This window comes from Rhinopithecus roxellana, chromosome 11, assembly GCF_007565055.1.
Source record: "Rhinopithecus roxellana isolate Shanxi Qingling chromosome 11, ASM756505v1, whole genome shotgun sequence".
Classification (NCBI taxonomy): Eukaryota; Metazoa; Chordata; class Mammalia; order Primates; family Cercopithecidae; genus Rhinopithecus; species Rhinopithecus roxellana.
Genome location: NC_044559.1, coordinates 119846022 through 119872895, shown reverse-complemented (window position 1 = coordinate 119872895; position 26874 = coordinate 119846022). Strand labels below are relative to the sequence as shown.

At 37.0% G+C, this 26874-nt stretch overlaps 1 protein-coding gene across 1 annotated transcript in view; it reads right to left on the bottom strand.

Moving 5' to 3' along the window:
• Window positions 1-636: 636 nt before the first annotated feature.
• The window catches only part of PLXDC2 (plexin domain containing 2), a 459866-nt gene continuing 433628 nt past the window's right edge, over window positions 637-26874 (bottom strand). The window contains exon 14 of the mRNA XM_010385741.2: window positions 637-1294. Within this exon, the coding sequence (XP_010384043.1) occupies window positions 1178-1294 (117 nt within the window). The 3' untranslated portion in view covers window positions 637-1177. The remainder of the gene's footprint in view (window positions 1295-26874) is intronic.

Genomic DNA, 26874 nt, shown 5'->3' with positions numbered 1-26874 from the left:
TGTTTTGTCTTGATGACAAAATGCACTCTTACAGTCACAAGATCCTGCCTTGTGTTAGTTATAAACAAAAATATATTTATATATATATTTATGTAACTACTATGTGCTTTAAAGGAAATTACTGTATGATTCAGCAGGGTTTTTCATTCTTTTTATCGCCATGCTGACGTGAATGGCTTCTTAGACAGGAATCGGCAATGAAATGGGTCTTTAGTACTGAAATGGCATAAAATTAAAAATAACCATAAGTTTGAAATCCCTTAACATTTTTGTTTCAAAAATGATTAAGGAACTCTTCACACTGTTTCCTTTTGTTTCCATCAGCCCAGAGCAACTGGTTTCATGGGACTTCACAGTTGGGGAATGGAGGCAAGGCTTCCCTAAAGCATAAATCAGATGTTTTTATGCTGAGGCAGGAGAATAGAAAGCCCCGTTTGCCACCCCCTCTTCCCAAATCCTAAGCTAAAAGTTCAGAAATTTTGTCACAGCTCATAGAAAGGTCATTCATCATGAAGGAAGAGGCAGACATAGTATGAACCTCCTGTACAGATAAAAAGATTCGTTCTGTAAAGTGATGAACCTGTTGGTACAGATGGATCTAGACCAGAAAAACAACATCCTTTTGCCACACATCTGTTTTGAAAATATAGAAAATTTCTTATTTTGTGTTTGTTTTCACTCCTGCATGAGCTGTTTTTCTTAGCAATCTTGAAACATTCATCATTGCTCTTTTGAGTGAAAGGGTTCGGCCTTTGGAAAACAGTTACATTTGAGACATCAGAGAACATTTGAACCAAAGGTGTCGATCCCTCATGAACTAAAGCTTTATTATAGTTTTTTTTTTCCTGATCCCTTTGCAACCCTGCACCTAAGCCAAAAGCATTATAATCTTGTCATACTTCAGATAAGTCCACAGGAGATGTTCCGAGTGAACTATAGATGACATTCCACTAGGGAATTCTACGTTCAGTGTAAATGGTATCTTGTGTAAGTTTTAGTTTTTTGTTTACCCTTTGTTTCCTGGGCTGAGCTTGTCCAGAAATCTTGTCTTGTTCAGGCTACAGCAGCTTAGAGCTTGTTTGTTTGTGTGTTTGTTCTTGTTTGTCTTAAAGGTATAGGCAAAATTTTAGTCTTAACACCTGTAAACCAGTACTGGTGTTGTTCTGTCCTAGAAATTTTAGCACTGCTCTGATACAATAAAACCTTCTTTCTCTCCAACTGGTTCAACTTCAGCATAGGCAGGATGTCCAGAGCCTCTTCTAAACTTCATCGCAGGCCATCTGCTTGGGCGTCTCTGAAACAGAAAACACGAAAATAAAAAATGTGCGTCAGGGTAAGATTCCAGCACCACAAAAATCTATTTGATAGCTATTTTAGATTAAATGTTAAATTAATTAACATGTTAAATTATCTCTTATTATAGCTACAGTCAGAGTTAAGTGTTCCCCTTATCAACCCTCCAAGCCCTGTGCTTGCATTTCCAAGATGGCGCTATCTACCCCTGTCACAGGATAGACCATTTGTCACACCTGCCCTCAAAGGATGTGCATGCGTATGTCTGAAATGCCCAAATATAACTAGGCAAAAAAGGAACTGTAATAAAACATATTTTTTAACATATGGCCACGGACACTCTCTTCTCTACAAGTCAATACTGATACCACTTCGTTTGGTTCACTCATTCACTCAAAAATTAAGGTCATAAAATTCTGCTGTTCCTAGAAGTGTGTTTTCAATTAGGCACCAGATTTCCTAGCAAATAAGCTAAAAGAAATATCACTTAATGTCTTAAGAAATTATTTATTTAGCTAAGCATACCCATCTATGATTTTTTGTGCTTGAAAATTAAAGCTGTTATATCCTAAAAATGGAATCTATTATCAGAGGATGTGGCCAATTGTGAGCTTATGAAGCAAATATTGTACAACAGACACTAGTCCTAAAATACAGGTTATTTGTATTGACAAAAAGACAGCATTTCTCCTCAGCACTCCATCCATCAAACAAACCTGTGATTTACAAATAGATGTGCTGAAATGAATTACTGAGTTGTCACAGCAGAAGACACTAAAATGCATTTCACAGCCATAGTGACACTAGAAACTATTACTCCATTTATCAAAGTGCCTGCAATTTGGGGGTAAATAAGATGATAAATATTGAAAGAAGTTCATTTCTATCTAAAGAATTCTAATGCAAAAAAGGTTAAATATCAGTATACACATACTGGCATTTGGTATCTTTTTAGATTTTCCAATTACATGCCAATGTCGATGATTAATGGCTGTGAAACTTTTTCACATCAGGTAGGGATGAGTATTAGCTCTACATTCTAGAAAAAAATACAAATCAAGGTAATTACATTCTGCCTACTAATAATATTAAATGCGATCTCTATAACATTATGTGGTCAGAATGCCTTAAATTTATTTGCTGATTAAGTTCCATTAAGTGAAACTGAATTATCCCTATTTTTCAAAAGAAGAATTTAAAACTAAAGAGAGAGCCACACAACAAAACAACGTGTCTATGGTGAGGCTGAAATAATCGACAATGGAAACATACAAAGCACCCCTAGGGAGGTGGGTACCATAACTCATGGTTATGCCTGTTTGCAGGATAAAGATGACATGTTGCAGTGCTCACTACTCATAGCCCCAACTCTGGTTTTAGTGACTTCACAGCTGAGCTTCTCCAAAGCTACGGCTTCCTTGGGCAAGCAGCACCACTGAGATTTTGCTCTGAAACTCCACCTTTCCAAGGCCACTTGGTAGCAAGAACAACCCTGCCACCTAGCACGAATTTACAGCCACATAAAGACATTGTGCTATACTGTTCACAGTAGCCAAGATTTGGAAGCAACTGAAGTGTCCATCAACAGATGAATGGATGAAGAAAACGTGGTACATATACACAATGGAGTGCTCTTCAGCCTTAAAAATAATGAGATCCTGTCATTCGCAACAACATGGATGGACTGGAGATCATTATGTTAAGTGAAATAAGCCAGGCACAGACAGACAAACATCACACGTTCTCACTAACTTGTGGGATCTAAGGATCAAAACAATTCAACTCATGGAGATAGAGTGGAAGGATGGTTCCCAGAGGCTAGGAAGGGTCGTGGCAGGGTTGGGAGGAGGTGGGGATAGTTAATGGGCCCCCCCCCAAAATAGAAAAAATGAATAAGACTTAGTATTTGATAGCAGAACAGGGTGACTATAGTCAATAATAATTTAATTATACACTTAAAAATAATTAGAAGAGTATAATTGGATTGTTTGTAACACAAAAGATAAATGCTTGAGGCTTGAGGAGATGGATACCCTATTCTCCATGATGTGATTATGGCACATTGCATGCTTGTATCCAAACATTTCACATGCTCCATAAATATATATACCTACTGTGGACCCACAAAAATTAAAAACTAAAGATGAGAAAAAAGAAATGGTGGTATATGTGGCTCTTCATTAAAAAGGACTGCAGATGACTGGCATGCTGATGATGACGGGCATGCTGATGATGACGCTCATGAAAGTTACATTTTATGAGGCTTTTATTTCATATCTCATGCTTTATACTAGGTGATTTCCATACAGGATCTCATTTAATATCCACGACTCCATCCTTTACGTTTTGCGCAAACCTGCAAAGCTAGCAAATGGCAGGGCCAAGACGTAAAATAAAAATCTACCTACTTCCAAAGCTAATTTTTCCCATGATGGAAATTATTCCTTAAAATTCAATGGTTTGTACATAACTCATCCAACATTTGGGAACCTGGCTGTAGATGTATTTCAATCTTAACAATATACCAACAACTTTGGTATTCTGTTAATAAGTCAGAGCTACTGAATTAACAACTCTTTCTTAGGTGAAAAGACTGCAGGATTATTGATAGTGAGTATCATGTGCTTTGTGAGTGTATCACAAAGGTCCTCAGAATAGAAAATACAAAATGTTGGATGTGAAGCTTCCCGTGTTAACGGAGTACAATCATATTTTCCAAACTAATTACATATATCCTTAAGGATTTTTTTGATTTGTAATTTTTTCTACTCATTGTAGAAAAAAATGAGTACAAAGTGAGTAGAAAAAAACATAGAAATATCCCGACAAGATTTCAAATCACTAGAGATCCCACCAAAAACACACAATTGGTTAAACCAGTGGTTCCAACCTTTTTGGCACCAGGGACTGGTTTTTGTGGAAGATAATTTTTTCATGGGTTGGTGTTGGGGGCACAGGGTAGGAGGATGGTTTTGGGATGAAACCGTTCTACCACAGATCATCAAGCATTAGATTCTCATAAGGAACACACAACCTAGATCCCTCACATATGCAGTTCACAATGGGGTTCATGCTTCTATGAGAATCTAATGCTGCTGCTGATCTGACAGGAGGCAGAGCTCGGTTGGCAATGCTTGCTTGCCTGTCACTCACCTCCTGCTGTGTGGCCCATTTCCTAACAGGCCACGGACAGGTACAGGTCCACAGCCCAGGGGTCAGGAACCCCTGGGTTAAACTATCAGTGTATGTCACTCATGCAATTTCATGACTAAAGATGCACAAAATAGGTATAATCCAGCTACAAAATTATTCAAGGCTGCTGTCTTATTCAGGAAAAACTGAAAATTCATAAACAAGTTCTACTGGATTTTTAAAAAGCATTTTTCATAATAATATCTTAAAATTTACAATGAAATCTAACAAATGTCATGTAGCTAGGGTTTTAAACATTCGATCTCATTTTGTATTCTTTTATAATCCCTTCACATCTCAGTCTTAGCCATAACAATGCCGAGCAAAGAGTAACAACTTCACCAAAATTCTCCTTTCTTTTAGAACACTTTCATAACGAAATAGGAGATGTCATCTCACATCGCAAAGCAATTACGTGATTGTGAATAAATGACTTGATTTCTCGGGGCCTTTGTTTCTTCATCTGTGAAATAATAGCTAATTTGTCCTCTAAAACTCTAGGATCTTTCTATTTGTTTGCCTGAGATAATTGCCTTTAAAGTGGAGAGAAGATCATAATTTTTAAAGAGAACCTTCTGTGTTGAGGTTTTTCTGATCCTTGTCCCTGCTGCCTCCTTCTGCTAACTTTTAAAATTCCTACACTTAAGGGAAATCTACATAAATCGGCCCTAACTGAAATTGATTTCCCATGTCAATCTGCATGTAGTCAGATTATTCTTTATAAATGAAAAGAATGGGGCATTTGTTTTGTTTTGTTTTGTTTTGTTTTGAGGCAGAATCTCGCTCTGTCACCCAGGCTAGAGGGCAATGGCATGATCTCGGCTCACTGCAACCTCCACCTCCCTGGTTCAAGTGATTCTCCTGCCTCAGCCTCCTGAGTAGCTGGGATTACAGCCGCCCGCCACAGTACCCGGCTAATTTTTGTATTTTTAGTAGAGACGGGATTTCACCATCTTCGCCAGGCTGGTCTCGAACCCCTGACCTTGTGATCCACCCACCTCGGCCTCCCAAAGTGCTGAAATTACATTCTTTAACAGAATAACTGAATATTTAGTTAGCATAGAAAAGTCCTTAACATCTATGCCATAATAGAAGCCATCTACCCAGAGTACAGGGATGGGCTTGGATGGAAGGATCTGAAAACCTGAGCCTCATGTCCAGTCCTGCCACAAACTTGCAAGCATGATTGAGCACAGCCAGGGATTTCAGAGAAGGGATATGTTGTTCTTTCTCGAGGCCCAGACAGTTCCAAATCTGTGTTCTTTTTAGAATGGCTAATTCAAATTGTTACAGAAACTCATCAAGGCCACAGGGTCACTTGCTAACAGGGCAGGATATATGCTAAAAATCGAAGAATTCAAACCAGACTATAGTGTTAATTCATTACAGAGTTTCAGGATGTAATGTCTTAAAACATTACTGGGTGCAATGCGTGGGTGATTTCTAATTTCATTTCTGAGAATTATTTATGTGATTAATCATACTCAGAAGAAAATGTTCGCAGCAACAATGTTGGCATGGGGGTTGGCTGTGCAGTCAGGAATTCTCCCTAATTCTTGCTTCAGTACTACTAATTGAACAGTCATCCAGGTCTGACTCAATGGTCCGTGGCAAGATAATTAGCTAAAATATCCACAAACGAACCTGGAGGGCACCCTCAGTGAGCAGTGTACACAAAACTGCAGCTGGAGACCTTTCTTCCAGTTCAGAGAGCAACACAAAGAGGGGTTTGTGTTGGGTTAGATGAGCCCTCCAAAGGAAGTTACAGTCATGAGTATGAAAGAAAAGGGACTGATTTTGAAATTAAAGGCCCAGATAGAAAACACCTGTGGTGCATAATGGCACTCGTCAAGCAGCCGATTAGAAATTTCTGCCATTTTGGGGCTGTCTTCCTCCATGAACAGTGAGGGAAGAGAAAGAGGCTGGAATTACCTCCCAGTGTAGGACTTGGGGAAAGTCACGTCTCCTTACTCAGTTTCCGAATCTAAATGAACGAGAGTATTGCTTTTCAAAAAAACCTACCCTTCCTTCCTTCTGTTTTTCTTGTTTGTTTTGTTTTTGTTTGTTTGTTTGCTTGTGTTTTTTTTTTTGAGATGGAGTCTTGCTCTGTTTCCCAGGCTGGAGTGCAGTGGCACGATCTCAGCTCACTGCAACCTCTGCCTCCTGGGTTGAAGCTATTCTCATGCCTCAGCCTCCTGAGTAGCTGAGATTACAGGCACCTGCCACCACGCCCAGCTAATTTTTGTATTTTTAGTGGAGACAGGGTTTCACCATGTTGGCCAGGCGGGTCTTGGACTCCTGACCTCAAGTGATCCATCCGCCTCAGCCTCCCAAAGTGCTGTGATTACAGGCGTGAGCCAAAGCACCCGGCCCTTCCTTCCTTTTAATTTTTAAGCCACGGACTCTTCTTATTTTCTAATAAAAATCTTACCTTGAAGCCCAGAGTGAAGCACACAGGGTCGGTCTCCTTTAATTGTGGTGTACAGATTCCCGCTTGCGTGCGCTCCCCAGGCCCTCATGGAGTTTACGAATCCTATGCTTTCTAAAACATGTGTTTTGGAAACTATAGAACTAAATCTGCGTTTCTCAAACTTGCCTGGCCGTGTCACGAATCACAAGGGATCTTGTTAAACTACAGCTCCTGATTCAACAGGTCTCAGGGAGGCCTGGCGGGGTCTGCGTTTCTCACAGCCTCCCAGGTGATGCTGAGGCTGTGGATCCACACAGCACACTTCGAAGAGCAAGGGTGATGATTTTCTAAGGTCTCTTCTAACAGAAACATCCTCCGGGAGCCAGAAGAAGAAAAGATATTGAACCTCAGCCTTCCTTGTGTCTCTGGCACACCTTCATGGGAATTGAAGGCTTGCTTTTGCACCCAGGTCAACCTTTCAATATTTAGCTTTGATAAAGTTTGACTGTCCAAGGGAAGGAATTTTTTTCTCTCTATTTCATTCTTTGAAATACAATTTTTTCTCTATTTTCCTTATTTTGTGTTGAATATTTATTTAGTCTTAACAAGTTAAAGGTTGGATTGCCAGATTTAGCAAATAAATGAGACACCCATAAAGTTTGGATTTCAAATAAACAACCAGTCATTAAAAATATATATATTTAATTGGACATAGACTAATTAATGGCTTTTTTTTTTTTTTGAAATTCTGATTCACATGAGTATCGTGTATTTTATTTGCCAATTCTATCTATGGGGAAATACAATGGTTTTGGGCCCTGGCCAGGGAATCTAGCAATCTTATTAAAATAAACAGCTCCTGTGTGTGACTGTATCTCTTTGCTTCATGAAACGTACGTCCCTTTTTCCTTAAAAAGAGTCACTCAAATTGATCTGTTGGTCTTCCGGTGTGGTTGAAAATTCCAAGCAGGAGCATTCTAATTGCTCGTGTGGGAAGCAAAGCCTGGGTGATCTTTGCATGTTTTCTGCTCGCCCTCTTTTGATTCTTCCTGGTGTGGAAGTTGCCTTATTTTCCTGCGTCAGCTCTTTTCTAGTCTCCCATTACCACCTGTCATTGATATATTGCCTTCATTCTAGAACTGTCTTATGGATGATCCTGAAGAATTAGTTATAACCATAGTCAGTTCATGTGCAAGATGAAAACTGTTCCCAAGCATATACAGATCAGCTATCTACTAGGGTTAACAGCAACAACAAAAAACATACAATTTGTGTGATTTTCCAAAAGCTAACATCTTTAAAGCACAAAGTCAACGATTCTCCAATGGCTGAATAAATATCTTTCAATCACCCATTGCAAACACTTAATGTGTATTGTTTTCTTTCACTCTTTAGTTTCACATATTTCCAAGAACACTTTCTTTCTTTCTCTCTCTCTTTTTTCTTTCCTTCTTTGTTTCTTTCCTTCTTCCTTTCCTTTCTTATACTTTCCTTTCCTTTCCTTTCTTCTTTTCCTTTCTTTCCTCCTTTCTTTTGAGACAGTATCTCTCTCTGTAACCTGGGCTGGAGTACAGTGGCATGATCAACTCTCAATGCAGCCTCAACCTCCTAGGCTCAAGTGATCTTCCCACTTCAGTCTCCTAAGTAGCTGGGAGTGCACCACCATTCCCGGCTAAATTTTTTCCTATTTTTATTTATTTAATTAATCTATTTATGTATTTATTTAGTAGAGACAGGGTTTCACCACATTGCCCAGGCTGGTCTCAAACTTCTAGCCTCAAATAATCCTCCTGCCTTGGCCTCCCAAAGTGTGAGGATGACACGCATGAGCCATTGCACCTGGCCATGCAAATTTTCTGAATCCCCACCTACAGATTACAAGTCACTTCTATTTTTCCTGTGCTGTTTCAGATGTTTCCTGGTATTTTATCAATATCTCTTGTCACATTTTTCCACATATTGTGGTTGTTCCTGTGATTGCAGGGATGTAGTCAACATACATATATATGTATATGTGTGTCTATGTATGTACATCTATCTATATTGTGCTCTATGTATATGTTCTAGAAGTCAAATGTGATATCCTGTGAACACTGAAATATGCACAGCAGTGGGATGGATATTGAAGCTATCTGACACCAGGAGTGAATCCTTATTGTAACATCTGCTCCTCTAGAAGACAACATCATTCTCAGTAATAATCATGAAAGGAAATTAATAATCATGGCAGTAAAGAAATGCAGAGAACATTTTCTTGTTTTGAACTTTATCAATATATAATTATGCCACTAAAAACCATTAAAAATAAAAAAATAAAATATTGCCATAAAAAAGGGGAAATAGAGTGAATGAATGCACTTTTTGAAAAAAAAAAGGGTGGGGGGGATATTGCCAAATGAAGAACTTCACAACGTTCAGAGAGTGATTTGTACTTGCAATAGCAGAATTGAAGTGACTTAAGTTCTATTTTTCTGTCTTTACAACCACAATGCTATCATTCTTTATTTTGAATCTCCTGTTTTAACACAGATATATAAAGTACCTTATAGGTTGAAGACATCAGTGTGCCCAAAACAAATGCAATGGATTCCAAACTCTGATTAACTTTTATTCTCTAAATGAATGCATGTAGCTGAGTTCACTGTCGGGAGCCAAGTGTGTTACTGGGAGTTCTCTGAATTAACTTCCATGTAGAAGGCAATGTTTACTAAAGGATAAGTAATAACATTGGACTAAGTTGAAGCTTATATATTACATCAGTAAAACTCAACAATAAGCGAGCCCACTTTTTAATGCTTAGATCAGCAAAAGTTTCTATCAGGGAGGAATATTTTATCACTAACAGAGTTTAGAATTTTTAGTACATGGTGATAATAAAAAGCCAATTTTATTTGAGTCAGTTTTATTATAATTTTACCATTCTCTCAAGACAATGCAACCCCTTTTTACTTGCACTTGGGAACAGATAGATTTGATCCACCATGGCTGGCAAAGTGTTATATACAGGGAGATTCACAATAAGTGCTTGTGTTCACTTGCACAGATCTTATTTATAGTTTATGCTGCCATGAGAGGCATGACACTCAGATTCATGGTGACAAACTGTCTTTCTTGAATATGTTTTTTTTTCCTTTTTTGACTTCGGCCCACTATTGGCCACTTTGTTGTTCAAACCGAGCATGACTATGCGATAAATGCATTCAGTCATCTGATAAAATTAATATTTGCACACCTTTATGTAAAACAGTACTAAAAGTAAGGCAATTATGCATTTATCTTATTTATAGGGAAAATAATATATTTGTATATAAAAACTTGAACAGGAGCTAACCAATGAGATTTGAGAGTCAGCATGAAATCAAGTATCCACTGGAAACATTCCACAATAAATGCTATGAGTTTCAAAGAAAAATGCCTTCATTTGGAGTTATTGGAGATGGCTGCATGGGCAGAATGAATGGAACAGAAGACAGAATGAAACTCGCCATCAGTGCAGCCCTGAAGCTGCATGCAAGACTCACTCCAGGTCTTTAGAAAGTGCCAACCACTGGTTTTGTGTGCATTGATTTTCCCTCCTGTATTTCCTCCAGCAACTCAATGACTTGAGCGTTCCCTTGATCAGGGTTCCTCCTGGATATTTAAAATAATATCCACTTCCATCCCTTCTACATTCCACCTTCTACTTCACCTCAAAGCTGCTACCTCCAGAGCCTGGCTATTACATGGCATTGCGCTGCCTCTAAATCCTTTAGATGGTGGAAGATCACATCCAATTAGCCTCTACAGTTCACCCAGGCTTCACTTAACTTCCTGCCAGCCTGAATTCCACAGAGGGCCTCTTCAGCCAACTTGCTGTCTGTTCTCTCCTTTATCTGACCATCAATTCTGGGTAAGTTTCCCCAGTCCTCATCACAGATCCTTATCTTCTATATTTTCCTATTCCAGATCCTAAGCAGAACCAATTAGTGGAGAAAAAAGTCACAAGTTCCGGTTCACCCAGTGTCAAAGAATCACACTCTAATTTCCATTGGGAAGTCAGTGATTCATTTACTCTTCTCTTGTTGAATTATTTTCATACACCCAAATTCCATCTATTTGCTCTAGCATCCAATCCCAGGCTGCCCTCTCTCAATTATGTATTTCTCCATCTACTTTTACAGAGCCAATGAAGCCCTTTAGAAGATGCTAATCCCTTGCTCCCATCAATGCTTTTATATCTACTCATGTTTCCTTCATATCCTCAAAAGTCTTCCTCAGTTGCATAGTTCATTGCTTTCCCTGTTTAATAATACTGTCACTGTTAGGAAGTTACTTCATTTCTCCCTCCTCTCCAAGACCCTTAAAACACCCCTTCCATTGTTTCTTTACCTTTTACCTACACCAAACATCAGGGAAAAGGGTTTACTTGATGTTTCTTCAAACTCTCAGTACTATATCTCTCTGAAATGTCCGGCTCCATCAACTGGCTTCACGGTACAAAACCATTCTTCACCCTCAATGCCTGCTCCCTGCTTTAATTCTCTCAGGTTACCAATGACTTAGTCGTTAACCTCCTCTGTGACTTCTCTAGAGCACTTTACGCTGCTGCCTGTCTCTTCAATCTTGACCCTTTCCCTTTTGTGGCTTTCTAGGATGGTATATTTTCTTGCATCTTGCTCTTTGTGTGTGTGTGTGTGTTTGTGTGTGTGTGTATGTTTGTGTGTGTGTGTATGTTTGTGTGTGTGTATGTTTGTGTGTGTGTGTATGTTTGTGTGTGTGTATGTTTGTGTGTGTGTGTGTATGTTTGTGTGTGTGTGTATGTTTGTGTGTGTGTATGTTTGTGTGTGTGTGTATGTTTGTGTGTGTGTGTGTGTCTGTTTTGTTTTTGTCTTAAACGGTCCCCTTTTCTGATTCATCAGCATTAACTGTCAACACGTCCTAAAGTTTTGTGCTGACAAAACCCAACCCAATTCTCACCTGATTGTTTTCCCAAATCCATTCCCTTTTTTTCAGTTTTTTTTTTTTTTTGAAGATACCCAATTTCTTGACCATCAGCTCAAACCAAACCTGCTTAAAATCCATCCTGTCACTTTCCTTCCTAAACTTACATTACCTTCTGATGTTTTTAATACTGTCATTAGAAAATTCAATTTCAGCCAAGTGCGATGGCTCACGCCTGTAATTCCAGCACTTTGGGAGGCTGAGGCAGGCAGATCACCTGAAGCCAACATGGTGAAACCCCATCTCTACTAAAAATACAAAAATTGGCGGCGTGGTGACAGGCGCCTGTAGTCCCAGCTACTTGGGAGGTTGAGGCAGAAGAATCACCTGAACCTGGCAGGCGGAGGTTGTGGTGAGCTGAGACCATGCCACTGCACTCTAGCCTGAACAACAAGAGCAAAACTCTGTGAAAAGAAAAAAAGAAGAAAGAAAGGAAGGAAGGAAGGAAGGAAGGAAGGAAGGAAGGAAGGAAGGAAGGAAGGAAGGAAGGAAGGAAGGAGAAAGAAAGAAAGAAAGAAGGAAAGCAAGAAAGAAAGCAAGAAAGAAAGCAAGAAAGAAAGAAAGAAAGAAAGAAAGAAAGAAAGAAAGAAAGAAAGAAAGAAAGAAAGAAAGAAAGAAAGAAGGAAGAAAATTCAATTTCTCAGTTACACAGATTTTGAACTTTGAAGTTATCTTTGATTCTTCTTCATCCTACATATTCAATGTAATGAATCAGGGCATCCTCCTCACCTTTACCACTAATTAGATATAGGAAATGTTCAGAAATTGCTTACTTTCTTGGAATCTCAGTCATCCTATCTGTAAAACAGGGATCTAACAATTCTGTATTTACTGAGCTCATTGGGGAGTACTGAGAATCGAAGATAACTGTTTGAAAACCCTTTCACGTATAAACCTTTACACAAACAAAGATTGCTAAATTCTATCTTCTTCCTCCACATGGCTCCTGGATTAGCCTCATTCTTGTCCCTCTATAAACATCCCAATTCAGCTCTCAGCCACCACTTCACATATAGAATACTGATAGTCTTCTAACTCTCTTCTGACCGTCCTTTCACTCTTCTTTTGGCTCACTATACTCCTTCCCCAGAAGCATTTTAAACTCCTACTTCTTTTTTATTTTATGTATATCTTTATTTATTTTTTTGATGGAGTCTGTCTCTGTTACCCAGGCTGTAGTGCAGTGGCATGATCTCAGCTCACTTCAACCTCCACCTCCTGGGTTCAAGAGATTCTCCTTCCTCAGCCTCCCAAGAAGCTGGGACTACAAGCACGCACAACCATGCTTGGCTAATTATTGTATTTTTAGTAGAGATGGGGTTTCACCATCTTGGCCAGGCTGGTCTCGAACTCCTGACCTCAAGTGATCCACCCACCTCGGCCTACCAAAGTGCTGGGATGATAGGCGTGAGCCACCGTGCCAGGCCTAAACTCCCACTTCTTCATTACATCATTGATTCTCACTGCTTATGGAATGATAGATTCTGTGTTTGTCCTTCAGAGCCTGCCATATCTATTTTCCATCTATACTAAAGCCATTTTCAATATTTGCTCATAGATATTAACACATAGTTAAACAAGTTGATTCATCCTGACCTTTCTTGATTTAATGTTTTTTTTGTTTTGTTTTGTTTTGTTTTTTTGAGACGGAGTCTCACTCTGCGGCCCAGGCTGGAGTGCAGTGGCCGGATCTCAGCTCACTGCAAGCTCTGCCTCCCGGGTTTACGCCATTCTCCTGCCTCAGTCTCCCGAGTAGCTGGGACTACAGGCGCCCGCCACCTCACCCGGCTAGTTTTTTTGTATTTTTTAGTAGAGACGGGGTTTCGGGGTTTCACCATGTTAGCCAGGATGGTCTCGATCTGCTGACCTCGTGATCCGCCCGTCTCGGCCTCCCAAAGTGCTGGGATTACAGGCTTGAGCCACCGCGCCCGGCCGATTTAATGTTTTTAAAACCATAGTATATCCCCATTCCATCTGAAAAGGTATCTCCCCTTCCTCTTCACTTAGCCAGAACATAGCACCCTTTCAAGACCCTGCACAAATATCATGTCTTTAATGAGATTCCTCCTAATTATCTCTCTCTTTCTTAAGTATTTTATAGCATTTGACTGAATCCTTTATTCAATATTGATCATACCTTTGATGTTCCTTTCATTATTATTGAATTCTCATGTGGCTGTTGGGCCTTTAAAGTTTTTGTGTCCTATGTCTTTAGATGCATACTAAGCTGGAAAATATAATCACACATAGGATGACCATATGATTTATTGTCCAAATTAGGACAGTTTTGAGAATAAATGGAGAAACTATTAATAATTACATCAGACAACAGACATAAACTAGAATGGTTCTGGGCAAAGTGGAAAGTATGTTTACCTTAGTTATACCCCTCTGTGAGTGTAAGAGACTCTAGCAGAGTGTACTGCACAGACAGATTCTTTGGTTTTGACTAATTTTCTGTGATACGAGCTGAGAATATTCTTCAACATTAGCCTTAGTTCATAATATGTTAATAATGCTTTGAGCAGCATCTCTTTATTTTTTGAGCCACATTGCCACAAGTGGTTATTTTCTACCCAAATCATGTAATAATTTGCTATTAGACAGGCAATTTACTCTAAAGAAAAGTACTTTGCAGGGGGTGTGAAAACAAGCCAGTTCACTGCTGCCTAGTGACTGAGTTAAAACACAAGATAATGCTGCACTGGTCATAAATATCCTAATAAAAGTCGAATGTGAGTTAGTGCTGCCTCCCTACAGCAGACTGGCCATGTTCCTTAAGAAATTGTTCTTGTCAAGTTACCTGTGTCTGGAGTGCCAATGTGTTTCTAAGTGAAGCTAAAGAAATCTGGAAAGTTAAGGTCTAATCAGCAGTGACCTTTGGAATGGTTAATGTGAGTTATTTTCTATCCTAAAGTAATTGTGTGCTTTACTCCATATTTAATCACATGATTAAAAAACAACCCAAGAGAATGATTTATGTCATCAAATCTGAGAGTGGACCCATTCATTTGAAGATACAGAGTGATCTTATCAGTCAAACTAGGGCAAAACCACACTTACATATATGACCAGTTTCATCATATGTTTTTAATTTGTATATGTTGGAATAAAATTAAAAGTTTTAAAGAAACTTTAAAAGGCAGATAGCAAACTTTTTACCTATTTAAGGTCCTACATTGAAAAATGAGTATCCAAAATGGTGTATGTTTTTAAATCTGAGGAACTTGATTTATTTATTTTGGGCACATACTATATCATGTCAAATCAACTCAGAGGTTGAAATAAAAATATAATTATGACCCTGAGAAAATGAACAATAAAGTATTAGTGTAGTAGGAAAATAAAAGCTAATATGTAATTTAGAGGATCAATTGTGGAGGCTTTACAGATGCATTTGTAATTATATTGTCAAACAATGTTGTAACTGACTAACAGTGTTTAATCATTCCTTACTTAGGGCTCCAGTGATATTCATTACTGTGCTGTAGACAGATTCATGTAACCTCCACAAAAGTTTTCCTGAGAGTGCATTGGATTCATCCTGTGATAAAGAAGTGCTGATAACCATGGTAATCATATCATGTGAATCTGATGATAGCTCTGGAAGTCATCCTGTTTGCAACACTTTAAAAATAAAAAAAAAAGATAAAAAAGCAAGATGACTGAGATATAACAATTAGAACCTATAAAAACAACTTTTTTGTTGTTTTTGTTTTGTTTTGTTTTGTATTGTATAATCAATGGTATAATACTTAGGGGTTTGATAATATGGTTTGTGAATTATTTAGATCATTTGTTCTTTTTCCCTTCCTCTTCTCATTTGAATAACTTAACAATAGCTCAAGACAATTGGGTAGGAGTGGGAAATAAAGGAATCCCTCAAATAAATTATCTATTTACATAATTTTTGGTTGAAACTGACTACTGTTTAAAATAGCACTTTTAACAAAGTTGAAGGCTGCTTGGGAGAGTCAGCAAAGTTGGTTTTAACTCCTGGTTGAGTTACACAGACTGGTTCAGGATTGACCAGAATCACAAAGTTAGTAAAAGCTGGAATTTATGCAAAATCTGCTGCCTTCTTGGTGCTAGAGTCTTCCTACTGCATTTTACTGATTTCTGATTCTGCTTCTGTTAAGCACTAAGGCCTTTGGCAAGTCAATTCTTATCTCACATTCTCCATGTTCTTATATATAAACTAAGAAAAAGGACAGATACTGATTCTCTACTTAGTACGAAGCTACAGCCTTCAGTCAGCCTTAACAACTAAACACTACATCATAATAATTTTTAAAGGGGCGAATATTTATTTATCAATCACACCACTTTAGTTTTATGCATTTAAATCATACTGTGAATGATTCAACTAAAACATTTCTAATAAGATTTGTATAAAAATGTCTGAGGGCATCAAATCAATATTGTAATTTAAAGAGTTGTTTATCTTTTCAAGCATACAAATGTTCTTTCGGGAAAACAGAGTTTTAAGTCTTTTTAGGTGAGACGTATAACGCAAAACGTTATAAATGACTGCATTTGATGTTTCCTTAAGTTCTCTGCTAACTCTTAATTTTCCATCATTTCATGATGCTGTTTATTGAAATTACACTTGGATTATTTTAGATGATGCATTTATTCAGCAAATATTTACTAAGCATTGTGCTTGCCCTTGGGGATAAAAGCGATGAAATGAGACAGATAGTGTTGCTTTCTGGAGCGCCTATATTGTTATTAGAATTCACCAAGAATAAAATGATATCTCAACGAGGAAAGTCTCTCGATTTAATTTTAAAGCCAGTTCTTAGAAGAGAACTGATCAGTCAATTCTACCTATTAACCAGTGTTCTGCCTACTCTAACAAATGAAAAATAATTCTAAATCTCCTAATCTCTGGTTATTTACTTCTCTCACTGAAACACCATGAATTGTTTCATTTAAAAAATAGACATATACTAAATTTTCAATTATCCTAAATATATTCTGCTGAATAGCTCTTACTGATTGGGAGTAAAAATTTAAGGCCAAAAATATAATTATTTAGATTTTAAAAATGTATTTTGTTTTGTTTTCCCTTTTTGGGTACTGTTGTAATTTTCAATAAACAACAATTGTTCTTGTATCACTTTTGGGCATTATTTTTTTTCCCCCAACAATTTCATTAATTTACATTTGGGTTACTCACTATAAATATATTTATAATCTTAATTTGCCTTTGATTTTACTTTGCTCAAAATTTTCAATGGCTTTTAATCCACCTGGTTCTGTTTTTATAAACCACTCTTTCTAAACAAAGAAATATTCGAATATAATTATGTTGTTTGCTAAAACACACCCAGTCCATTGATTTTCCCTGACTTCTCATTACTCTAATAAATGTCTTATGTGGCCTTCTATGCACTGGATGGTGACTATTTTCTATGTTAATAATCCCTTTAAGGGAGGCAAGTTCTTTCCCTGTGTGAATCCCAGTTCTTCCATCTTGACTTTTCCATTCTCCGGGGACTGTATATCCAGTTGTTGGGGCAGGAGAGAAGGTGTGGCAAAGGCACACGTAATTGGTAAAAGCTTTGGCTTAAATGTGACTTTCTGGAGTGACAAGTAGTCACCTGTCCATCTTTAGGTGCAAGAGCGTTTGAAAAAGATCTTTAATTGTGCAACTACTTACCAGTCACAACCCTCTACTCTAGAATCGGGAACATGAATTATAGTAAGTAGTAAGCCTGCTCTGCTACAAATATCTATCTCTTTTTAATGACTTACATGAGGCTCAGAGACTATAACTATGAAGCATCTAGTACTTTATATGTCAATATATACAATACTAAATGATATGTAGTATTATCACCGGAAACATTATTATTATTTTAACGTTCAATAAATGAGTGCTTAGGATGTGCGTGTATATTATATATATGTGTGTAAATTACCAGTCGCTGTTTAATAAATATAGATGAACATATTAAAAAAAAAACTGTAAGCATGTTCCAAACATTTCCAAAATGTTTGTTGCCAAATGAAGCAACCTGAAATATGAGATGTGTGTTACAGCAATGGGTACCTTCAAATGCACAAAGGATAGTCATAAGGCAAAAATGCATGCATGCATTCTGAGTTCTGGCAGAAGGCTGCACCGCTTCCACCAGTGCTTGTAGGATGTCTTTCTGGTCATTTTGTTTATCTGAAGCTCATTTCGGAAAGAGTTTTCAGGAAGAACTCATGGAAAGAATATTGGCAGAGTTCCTGCACATGAATAATAATTTATTTATGCCCTTTCTACTCAACGGTCAGTTTTGCTGGATATAACCTCTTGGCTGACATTTTCCATCCTTTCACGAGGTTACTCCATTTTCTTTTCTAGCACAAAATGTTGCTGTTAAAAACTTGATGATTATCTAATTCAGATATGCTTATAATTCAAGTGTTTAAGTGCACAAAATTTTTTTCTTTCTTTCTTTTTTTAAAAAAATATTATCCAGTGACTTTACTAGAATAAGTCTTAATGTTCATTGTTTTGGGTAAATATTCTCAGGTACATAGCATGCTCTTTCAATATTTAATTTTTTTATTTCAAGAACTAAAAATTTTTTAGTTTGTGGCTTTTCTTTTGCTTTGGTTTTTTTTCTTTCCTATTATCCAGATGTTGAACCTTCTTTGACAAACTTATTTTTCATTACCTCTCAGACTTTTTTATCTGATTTAATTCTTTTCAATTAAAAATCTACTTTTAAACCTGTTACTTCTTGTAATCCATTAATAACTGTGTTTATTTGCTCTTCTATTATCTAGTTTTTTATTTTCAAAATTATTATGTTTTCTGTATTTCTAATTCTCACATCTATTTCATTTTTTAGGTGTTCTAATGCTAATTTGGGTTGTTCTTTCATGTTTTAAATCACTTTCTTCATGCTTTTTAGCTAGTTTTAAACTAGTTCCTTAGAGTTTTTATTAGATTTTTAAAAATTTTTTTATTTAATTTTGGGGGTACATGTGAAAGTTTGTTACATAGATAAACACATGTAATGGGGGTTCATTGTACTTATTATTACATCCACCAGGCATTAAGCCCAGTACCTGATAGTTATCTTTTCTGCTCCTCTCCCTCCTTCCATCCTTCCCCCGCAAGCAGACCCCAGTGTCTATTGTTTCCTTCTTTGTGTTCATAAGTTCTTAAAATTTAGCTCCCACTTATAAGTGAGGACATGCAGTATTTGGTTTTCTATTTCTGCATTAGTTTGCTGAGGACGATAGCCTCCAGCTTCATTCATGTTCCCACAAAATACATGATTTTGTTCTTTTTTATGGCTGCATAATATTCCATGGTGTATATGTACCACATTTTCTTTATCCAGTGTGTCACTGATGGGCATTTAGACTGATTCCATGTCTTTGCTATTGTGAACAGTGCTGCAATGAACATTTGAGTGCATGTGTCTTTATGATAGAATGCTTTATATTCCTCTGGGCATATACCCAGTAATGGGATTGCTGGGTCATAGGGTAGTTCTGCTTTTAGCTCTTTGAGGAATTTTCACAATGGTTGAACTAACTTACACTCCCACAAACAGTGCTAAAAGGGTTCCCTCTACTCTACTAGTTCACCAGCATCTGTTATTTTTGACTTTTTAATCATAGCCATTCTGACTGGTGTAAGATGGTAGCTATCTCATTGTTGTTTTGATTTGCATTTCTTTAATGATCAGTGATATGCGGCTTTTTTTTCATATGCTTTTTGACTGCATGCATGTCTTCTTTTGAGAAGTGTCTGTTCATCTCCTTTGCCCACTTTTTAATGGGATTGTTTGTTTTTCTCTTGTAAATTTGTTTAAGTTCCTTATAGATGCTGGATATTAGATCTTTGTCAGATGCATAGTTTGCAAATATTTTCTTCCCTTCTGTAGGTTGACTGTTTACTCTGTTGACAGTTTCTTTTGCTCTGCAGAAACTCTTAAGTTAAATTAGATCCCACTTGTCAATTTTTGCTTTTGTTACAATTGCTTTTGGTGTCTTTGTTGTAAAACCTTTTCCCGTTTCTATGTCAGGATGGTATTTCCTAGGTTGTCTTCAGATGTTTCTATAGTTTTTTGGTTTTTATTTAAGTCTTTACTACATCTTGAGTTGATTTTTGTGTATGGTGTAAGGAAAGGGTCCAGCTTCAATCTGGGGCGTATGGCTAGCCAGTTCTCCCAGCACCATTTATTAAATAGGGAGTCTTTTCCCCATTGCTTATTTTTATCAGCTTTGTCAAAGAAATGATGGTCATAGATGTGTGGCCTTATTTCTGAGCTCTTTATTCTGTTCCATTGGTCTGTGTGCCTATTTTTGTACCAGTACCATACTGTTCTGGTCATTGTAGCCTTATAGTATAGTTTGAAGTTGGGTAATGTGATTCCTCCAGCTTTGTTCTTTTTGCTCACAGTTGCTTGTTGGAGGTATGGATAAGATACTTAGACTCTTTGCTCCTTCATTAGTCCAGGGGTGGCAAGGGCAGTTCCACTGCAGAGGCAGTAGCAGAGAGGCCTTCAGCTGTCCCTGGAGGCTCTGTCCAGGGAGTTGCTGAATTGGTACTGGCTCAATAGGTCTGGCAAGAGGTGCCTGGAGGCCCAGGCCTGCAGGACCTGCCTGGTGAGGAGACATGGGAATGGGTCCCACCTAACAGTCTGGCCACTTTTCTCTAAGGCTGCTGTGGTATGCTTCAGGCCCATGCCAGTCCCTAGTCACCTCAGATTTTTCAGAACCTGTAGGTGTCACGAGTGAAAGCTATGAAACAGTAAAGATGGCAGCAAAGAGGCCTTGGTTGGGAGGCCCCACCCAGTGAGGAGGTAAGGGATTGGGTACCTCTTAGTATTTCTTGAGTCCCTTCTCTTCCCCAGATTTTACAGGAATCCACAAGGTGTCTAGCAGGACTGGAAACAGGAAAACCACAAAGTAAGCCAATAAGCATTGCCTGGAAAACACAGCAGGTCCATGTGAGAAGAGCAGCAGAAAGTGAGAGGGGCAGGTGCCCACTCCAGTTGCAAGTGAGTGCAGGGGAACTGTGTAAGAATTTCTGAAGGGGCGGGAGCAGTATAGCACAAGGAATTCTCAAAACTGACTTGCCAAGGCCATCTACCATGACAGTGACCCACACTAGGAGAAAATCCTGGGAGTAAAATGAGTAATGAGTAGGATAGGGACAACAGAGATTTATTAGATAAAATAATAAAAAGAAAGAAGAAGATTCCTGTACCAGCCTGGCTAACATGGTAAAACCTCGTCTATACTAAAAATACAAAAATTAGCCAGGTGTGGTGATGGGCACCTGTAATCCCAGCTACTTGGGAGGCTGAGGCAAGAGTATTGCTTGAACCCAGGAAGCAGAGGTTGCAATGAGCCAAAATTGCGCCACTGCACTCCAGCTTCAGCAATAGAGTGAGACTCTGTTTTTAAGAAAAAAAAACAAAACAAACAAACAAAAAAACTGAATAGAAAAATGGCTTTTCATCTATTTAAAATTTATCTCACCTATAGTAATTTTAAGTATTATGTTAATTAGAATACGAATATAGTAATTAGCTGAAAGTAGAAAGTACAGACATAGAATAATTCTGACCCTATATTCACTTACTGCATGATGTAAGACAGGACGTATGAATTTTGCATTAAAATTTACTTTGTTTCTATTAAGAAAGCTTTTATAAAAGGATTACCACAAGATCATATAGTAAAATAACCTTAATCCATTTTCAAACTAAAAATACCATTGATTGTTCACTTCCAATAAAATTACAAAAAGTATGATTACTACCATCATTTATAATACATTATTTACATTCATTCTCCCTAGATTGCTAATGTTTTTGTCTCTGAAAATTTTACAGTTTACTTTTCTTACAATCACAAATAACTCTAGTATTAGTTATAAACCACAGCATGCCGTAATAATAAACTAATTTAGTCTAGTTGTTTTGTATGTTTGTTAGAAAAGAATACACTAAGTGGAATTGGTGGAAAAGTTAATCTTGTAATTGAATAAATTAATTTTTACTGTGAAGCACCAATTATTGCTAAAATTAAAGTTTCTATTATTTGTTTTCACAATAGAAAGGCTTAAGTATTTATTTTAACACTGAACAATTACCAATGTCACAAGGAAGAAATTGCTCAACAGTTGGTACTGTCAGTAGAGTAGTCTCTTCAAGAGGAACAGAAGAATCAGAATACTTAAAACATATATCATGTCCTTAAAATGTCATAATTCAAGCTTACAAATGCCCAAGTGAACTGTAGCTTTGCAGATTTTCATTTATTTATCCATCTGATTCTTTCATCTATTAAGAACCTTTCTGTGGTATCTATCTATCTATCTACCTATTTATCTGTTCATCCATCCATCCATCTATGGATTTTCATTGTCTTATGTAGCATTGAAATAATTAGGGAATTAATTAGTAAAAAGAAATTTCTGCAGATTAGTATGAGATATTTTATTCAGTATTTTCAATAATTCTCCCCAATGAAGGGAAGAAATTATTTCATTAAATTAGAAACACTATTATAGTTTTAGGAATTTAAATGAAAATGTGTTACTTAGAAGAGTAAATTAAGGCTGACATCTATAAAAGAAATCTTATCTTGATGATTACATGTACAAGGCAATCATGATGCACTTCAACTGATGTCTCAAAAACATTCAGTGATGTTCATGAATAAAATTCTAGCATCTTCGAATAGAAATTGAGAAAAGAAAACCACTGACATACATAGAGTGTCTCTTTTTTTCAAGTGACCCAATTTCACCTACTTTTCTCTGCATTTCACTATATTTCTGGAAAGCTGTCATCTACTAATATAGCTTCTTTAATGGGAGTTATATCAAACCATGTCAGATGTGTTTTGCCTTATCTTACTTTCCTTGCAGCAGTTCATAAAAAATGAACACCATCTTTTGCTTCATCTAAGAAACAAAAATAAAAAGTATTTTATTTCAATGAATCATTTTTTCCCCTTGAGTTTTCTTTAAAACTGAAATTAAGACTAAGAAATACCTTAAGAGCAAAACTCAGTTATTAAAAATATGTGACTTCAAGACAAAAAAAGATTTGTGGTGCTATGAAGCGATTTCTCATGAACTACATAGGTTTGTCCACAGATCACGTCTTCCTAACTCCCCAAGTGCGATCCATCCAGCAGCTGCAAAGCAAGATGCCAAACTGTTAGCAAATGCTTTTTTTCTCCCCAGCAGCCTTTGAATTCTTGCCTGGCTCCTTCTTCTGGCTTGCTTCCTGGTGGTACTATTAGTTGCCAGGAAAAGTTGAGGGCCACAGCTGCCTGTGTTTCTTTAATCTTATTCTCCACGGGTTCTTGTGATCCAGAAATATTTCTTGGGATGGGGAATCCCCTTGAGTGGCAAAAAACTTAAAAGACTCTTGCTATGATGCTGTGTAGCTGCTCAGGCTAGAGGGCCAGGGTGAGGCATTCTAGTTTGATGTCTTGACTCTGTAACCAGGTGCCATAGGATCCAAACAAATTGTTTCACCATCCTGAGTATTTCTACCTTGGACTTGACTCCAACAAAGGGGTAGAAAGGATACTGCCCACTCAGGCTCCAGGAACAGAGGTCTCATCTCTGCTGGTTTGAACTTATTTGGATTTTATATCTACAACCATACAGCTGGGGTTTTATAGCTACAAGAGTGATATGAATCACCTTCTGAAATGTTAATATTAGTTGAAGATTGTGTGGAATCATTTTTTATATCAGACGTGTCTGTATTAAAGAGAATAATGCAAAACTCATTAAACTTTTAAGATAATACATGAGTCCTCAAGGAAATTTGCTTGTGGTAGATACTTGGAGAATTCATCTACTTATTTTGGAAAAGTGACAGAATCCCTAGGTTGCACACAGGCTGAAGTTTGTTTTTGCTTTGGTATCCTGATTTTGCTGATAGAAAATATAAAGCACTCCCAGTAAAAGCAGATATTTTGGTGCCCTGGAAATAATAAGAATTTAAAAAGCATGGTATGAACAATGACTGGTATTTAGACATTTATGTCCAGATTTTATTATGGAAATAACTAATAACTTCTGATTCAGGCACACTTTAAGAATGGTGAGAGTGTTTCTCCATCAGGAAAACAAATTATTATTATTATTATTATTATTATTATTATTTTGAGACAGAGTCTCACTCTGTTGCTCAGGCTGGAGTGCAGTGGCATGATCTTGGCTCACTGCAACCTCCTTCTCCCAAGTTCCAGTGATTTTCCTGCCTCAGTCTCCTGAGTAGCAGGGATTCCAGGCACACAGTACCATGCCTACTTAATTTTTGTATTTTTAGTAGAGGCGGGGTTTCACCATGTTGGCCAGGCTGGTCTCAAACTCCTGACTTAAAATGACCCGCCTGTCTCAGTCTCCCAAAGTGCTGGGATTACAGGCGTGAGCCACCGCACCTGGCCTAGGAAAATAAACTGTTTTGGAGAGTAGTCTCTTTTTATACATTTACTTTATTTTTATATATATATATATATATATACACACACACACACACACACACACACACACACACACAATCTATATCTAGAGTTCCATAAAAAGTTCTATGATAAAATAAAGATAATGATGATACGAATAAGAATGCCACTTACTATCAAGTTGAACCCTCCACCTCCTGAGCTCAAGTGATCAAAAAAGGTGACATTGCTCAAGCAATTAAAAAAGGTAACATTTTATCAAGTATTTTATGGTGACTGCCTCTTCTGTAAAACTAATCATTCAACTTGAAATCCACACATAACTTAAAATGTGTTTGTCAGCTGTCTCCACCCACTGGAATGTAAGCTCCATGAAAGCAAGGATGATCTTGTTCATTTTGTTTACCAATGTACCTTGGGGACTTGGTGCATAATAGAAGCTCAACAAATATTAAATACATGAATGAGTGACTGGTCAACTTATCAGTTGGCTTTGGCAACCTTCTGCCTCCTCATAAGCTTCTCCTTTCCTTCTTACTAAAAACCAGTTGATTTCCTACTTTAAAAAACTATGGAACAAACTTTTCTTTCTAATTCTCTCTCTCTGCAAGGTTTTCTCTACAAACCAGAATCATCTGATAGAAATATAGTATGAGCCACGTATATAATTTTAAAAGTGTCTAGTGTCCATTTTAGAAGCAAATATGAATAAAATTAATTGTAATAACATTTATTTAATACAGTATATCCAAGATACTATCATTTCAACATGTAATTATATAAAAATTATTGATGAGATATTGACATTATTTTTTGTACTCAGATTTCAAAATCCAATGTGTGTTTTACACATACGTTGTTCTAGACAAGTCACATTTTAAGAGCTCAAAGTCCATATAGGTAGCAGCCACATATTGACAGCACAGTTCTGTACCCTGTATTTCTCCAGTCCTCAGGGTAGGAATTATAACTACTATTTACAGGCAAACTCCATTGCCATTGCACCATCTCAGTCCCCTCCCGAAATACAAGGGCCATTGTTCCTACAACTTTTGCTTCTTCCAATTTCGTTTTAAATTCATCATTTGAACTGACTCCTTTCTGTCTGAGGACATTTCAAAGCTTTGCAGCATAAGTGGCAGGATTAGGTACTCTTAGTTTTTACTTTTCTATTTAAAAAAAAAAATCCTCCAATATTTTACTTATAGAATCTATCTTCCAAGGTTGTAATCATTTTTATCATTAGGTTCTTATCAATTTCTCTTCATTTTTATGTGTACAGAACAATGAAAACTGCACATGAGTGTCCAAATACTAGCAATTATGTATGTATACTAAGAAACATTAAGGACAATGTTCAACATTAACACTTTCAGCAAGATGGCTAGTCTAAACTATTTGTCATAGTCCAAATAGAATCCTTTCATAGGAATGTTGATTTTGTGTGATTATCACTTTGTAATATTATTTTCTTGACCTTCAGTTAGATTACGTTTTAAGTATTTTATTTAAAAATCTTGAATAGTGATATGTGTAGAATACCATTCAAGAGTGTAAACATTTATCTCTGTGACCCATATTCATGAAACAATAAAATATATTACAAGTCACAAAATTTATGCTTAGCAATGTTCGACAATCATTAAATTTAATGTAGAACCTAGACACACTGACTCTTCCAAAAAGATACCAGTTTCATTAAGATCTTTTAAAAATGAAGGAATTCATGCTTATTTAAATATGTGTTCTCTGCCATTTTGTTTCAAGATAATAAACTTCATTTAAAAAAAAAAATTTACAGCATGTGTAGACATTCTTGTATATAATGTGATAGATTTTGGCCAAAATCAGATACCCTTTAGAAAATTAATGTGAAAAGCTAGACACATAAACATGAAATGCAAGCCAGTCAGTCAAAGAAACTACCCAGTCTAAGATCTGAGAATGATGGAGTAATATACAAGATAAGTTAATAAAAAATAGGCTATTCGGCTTGCCTGAATAGAAATGGAACATTTTAGAAGAATGGAACTCTGGTATCTAATCTTGTATAAGAAGACACGGGATATTAATAGTTAATTCACTTGTTTACGGGGTGATGATTTGCTTAATTCTCTCATTTCCTTTCTACAATAAGAAATCTAAAAGCTAAAGCCCATGTAAGTATTTTATATAAGGAAGGGTGTTTGTGTCCACAAAATGTACAGTAACTGGTGTATATTTTCAGAAAGAACAAAAGACACAGATAACAGTCACTGACATGATCATCACTAAAAGTAGACAATAATAGCAACAGCTACATGAATTGTTGTCATGCTTTTGGCAATATTTACTACATTCTTTTATACCACTCATTTCCTTCCTTTGATTCTACTTTTGGAAATCTGTTCCAAGGACATAATGTATGTCCTTGTATATATATCAGCCGACATTTCTATATACAGCATATGAAGAAAAACCCTTTACACATAGATAGGCAGCACAGCCTGGTGGTTATGGGCATAGTCTCTGGAGCTGGAGAGCCTGGGCTTAAATCCTGACTCCAC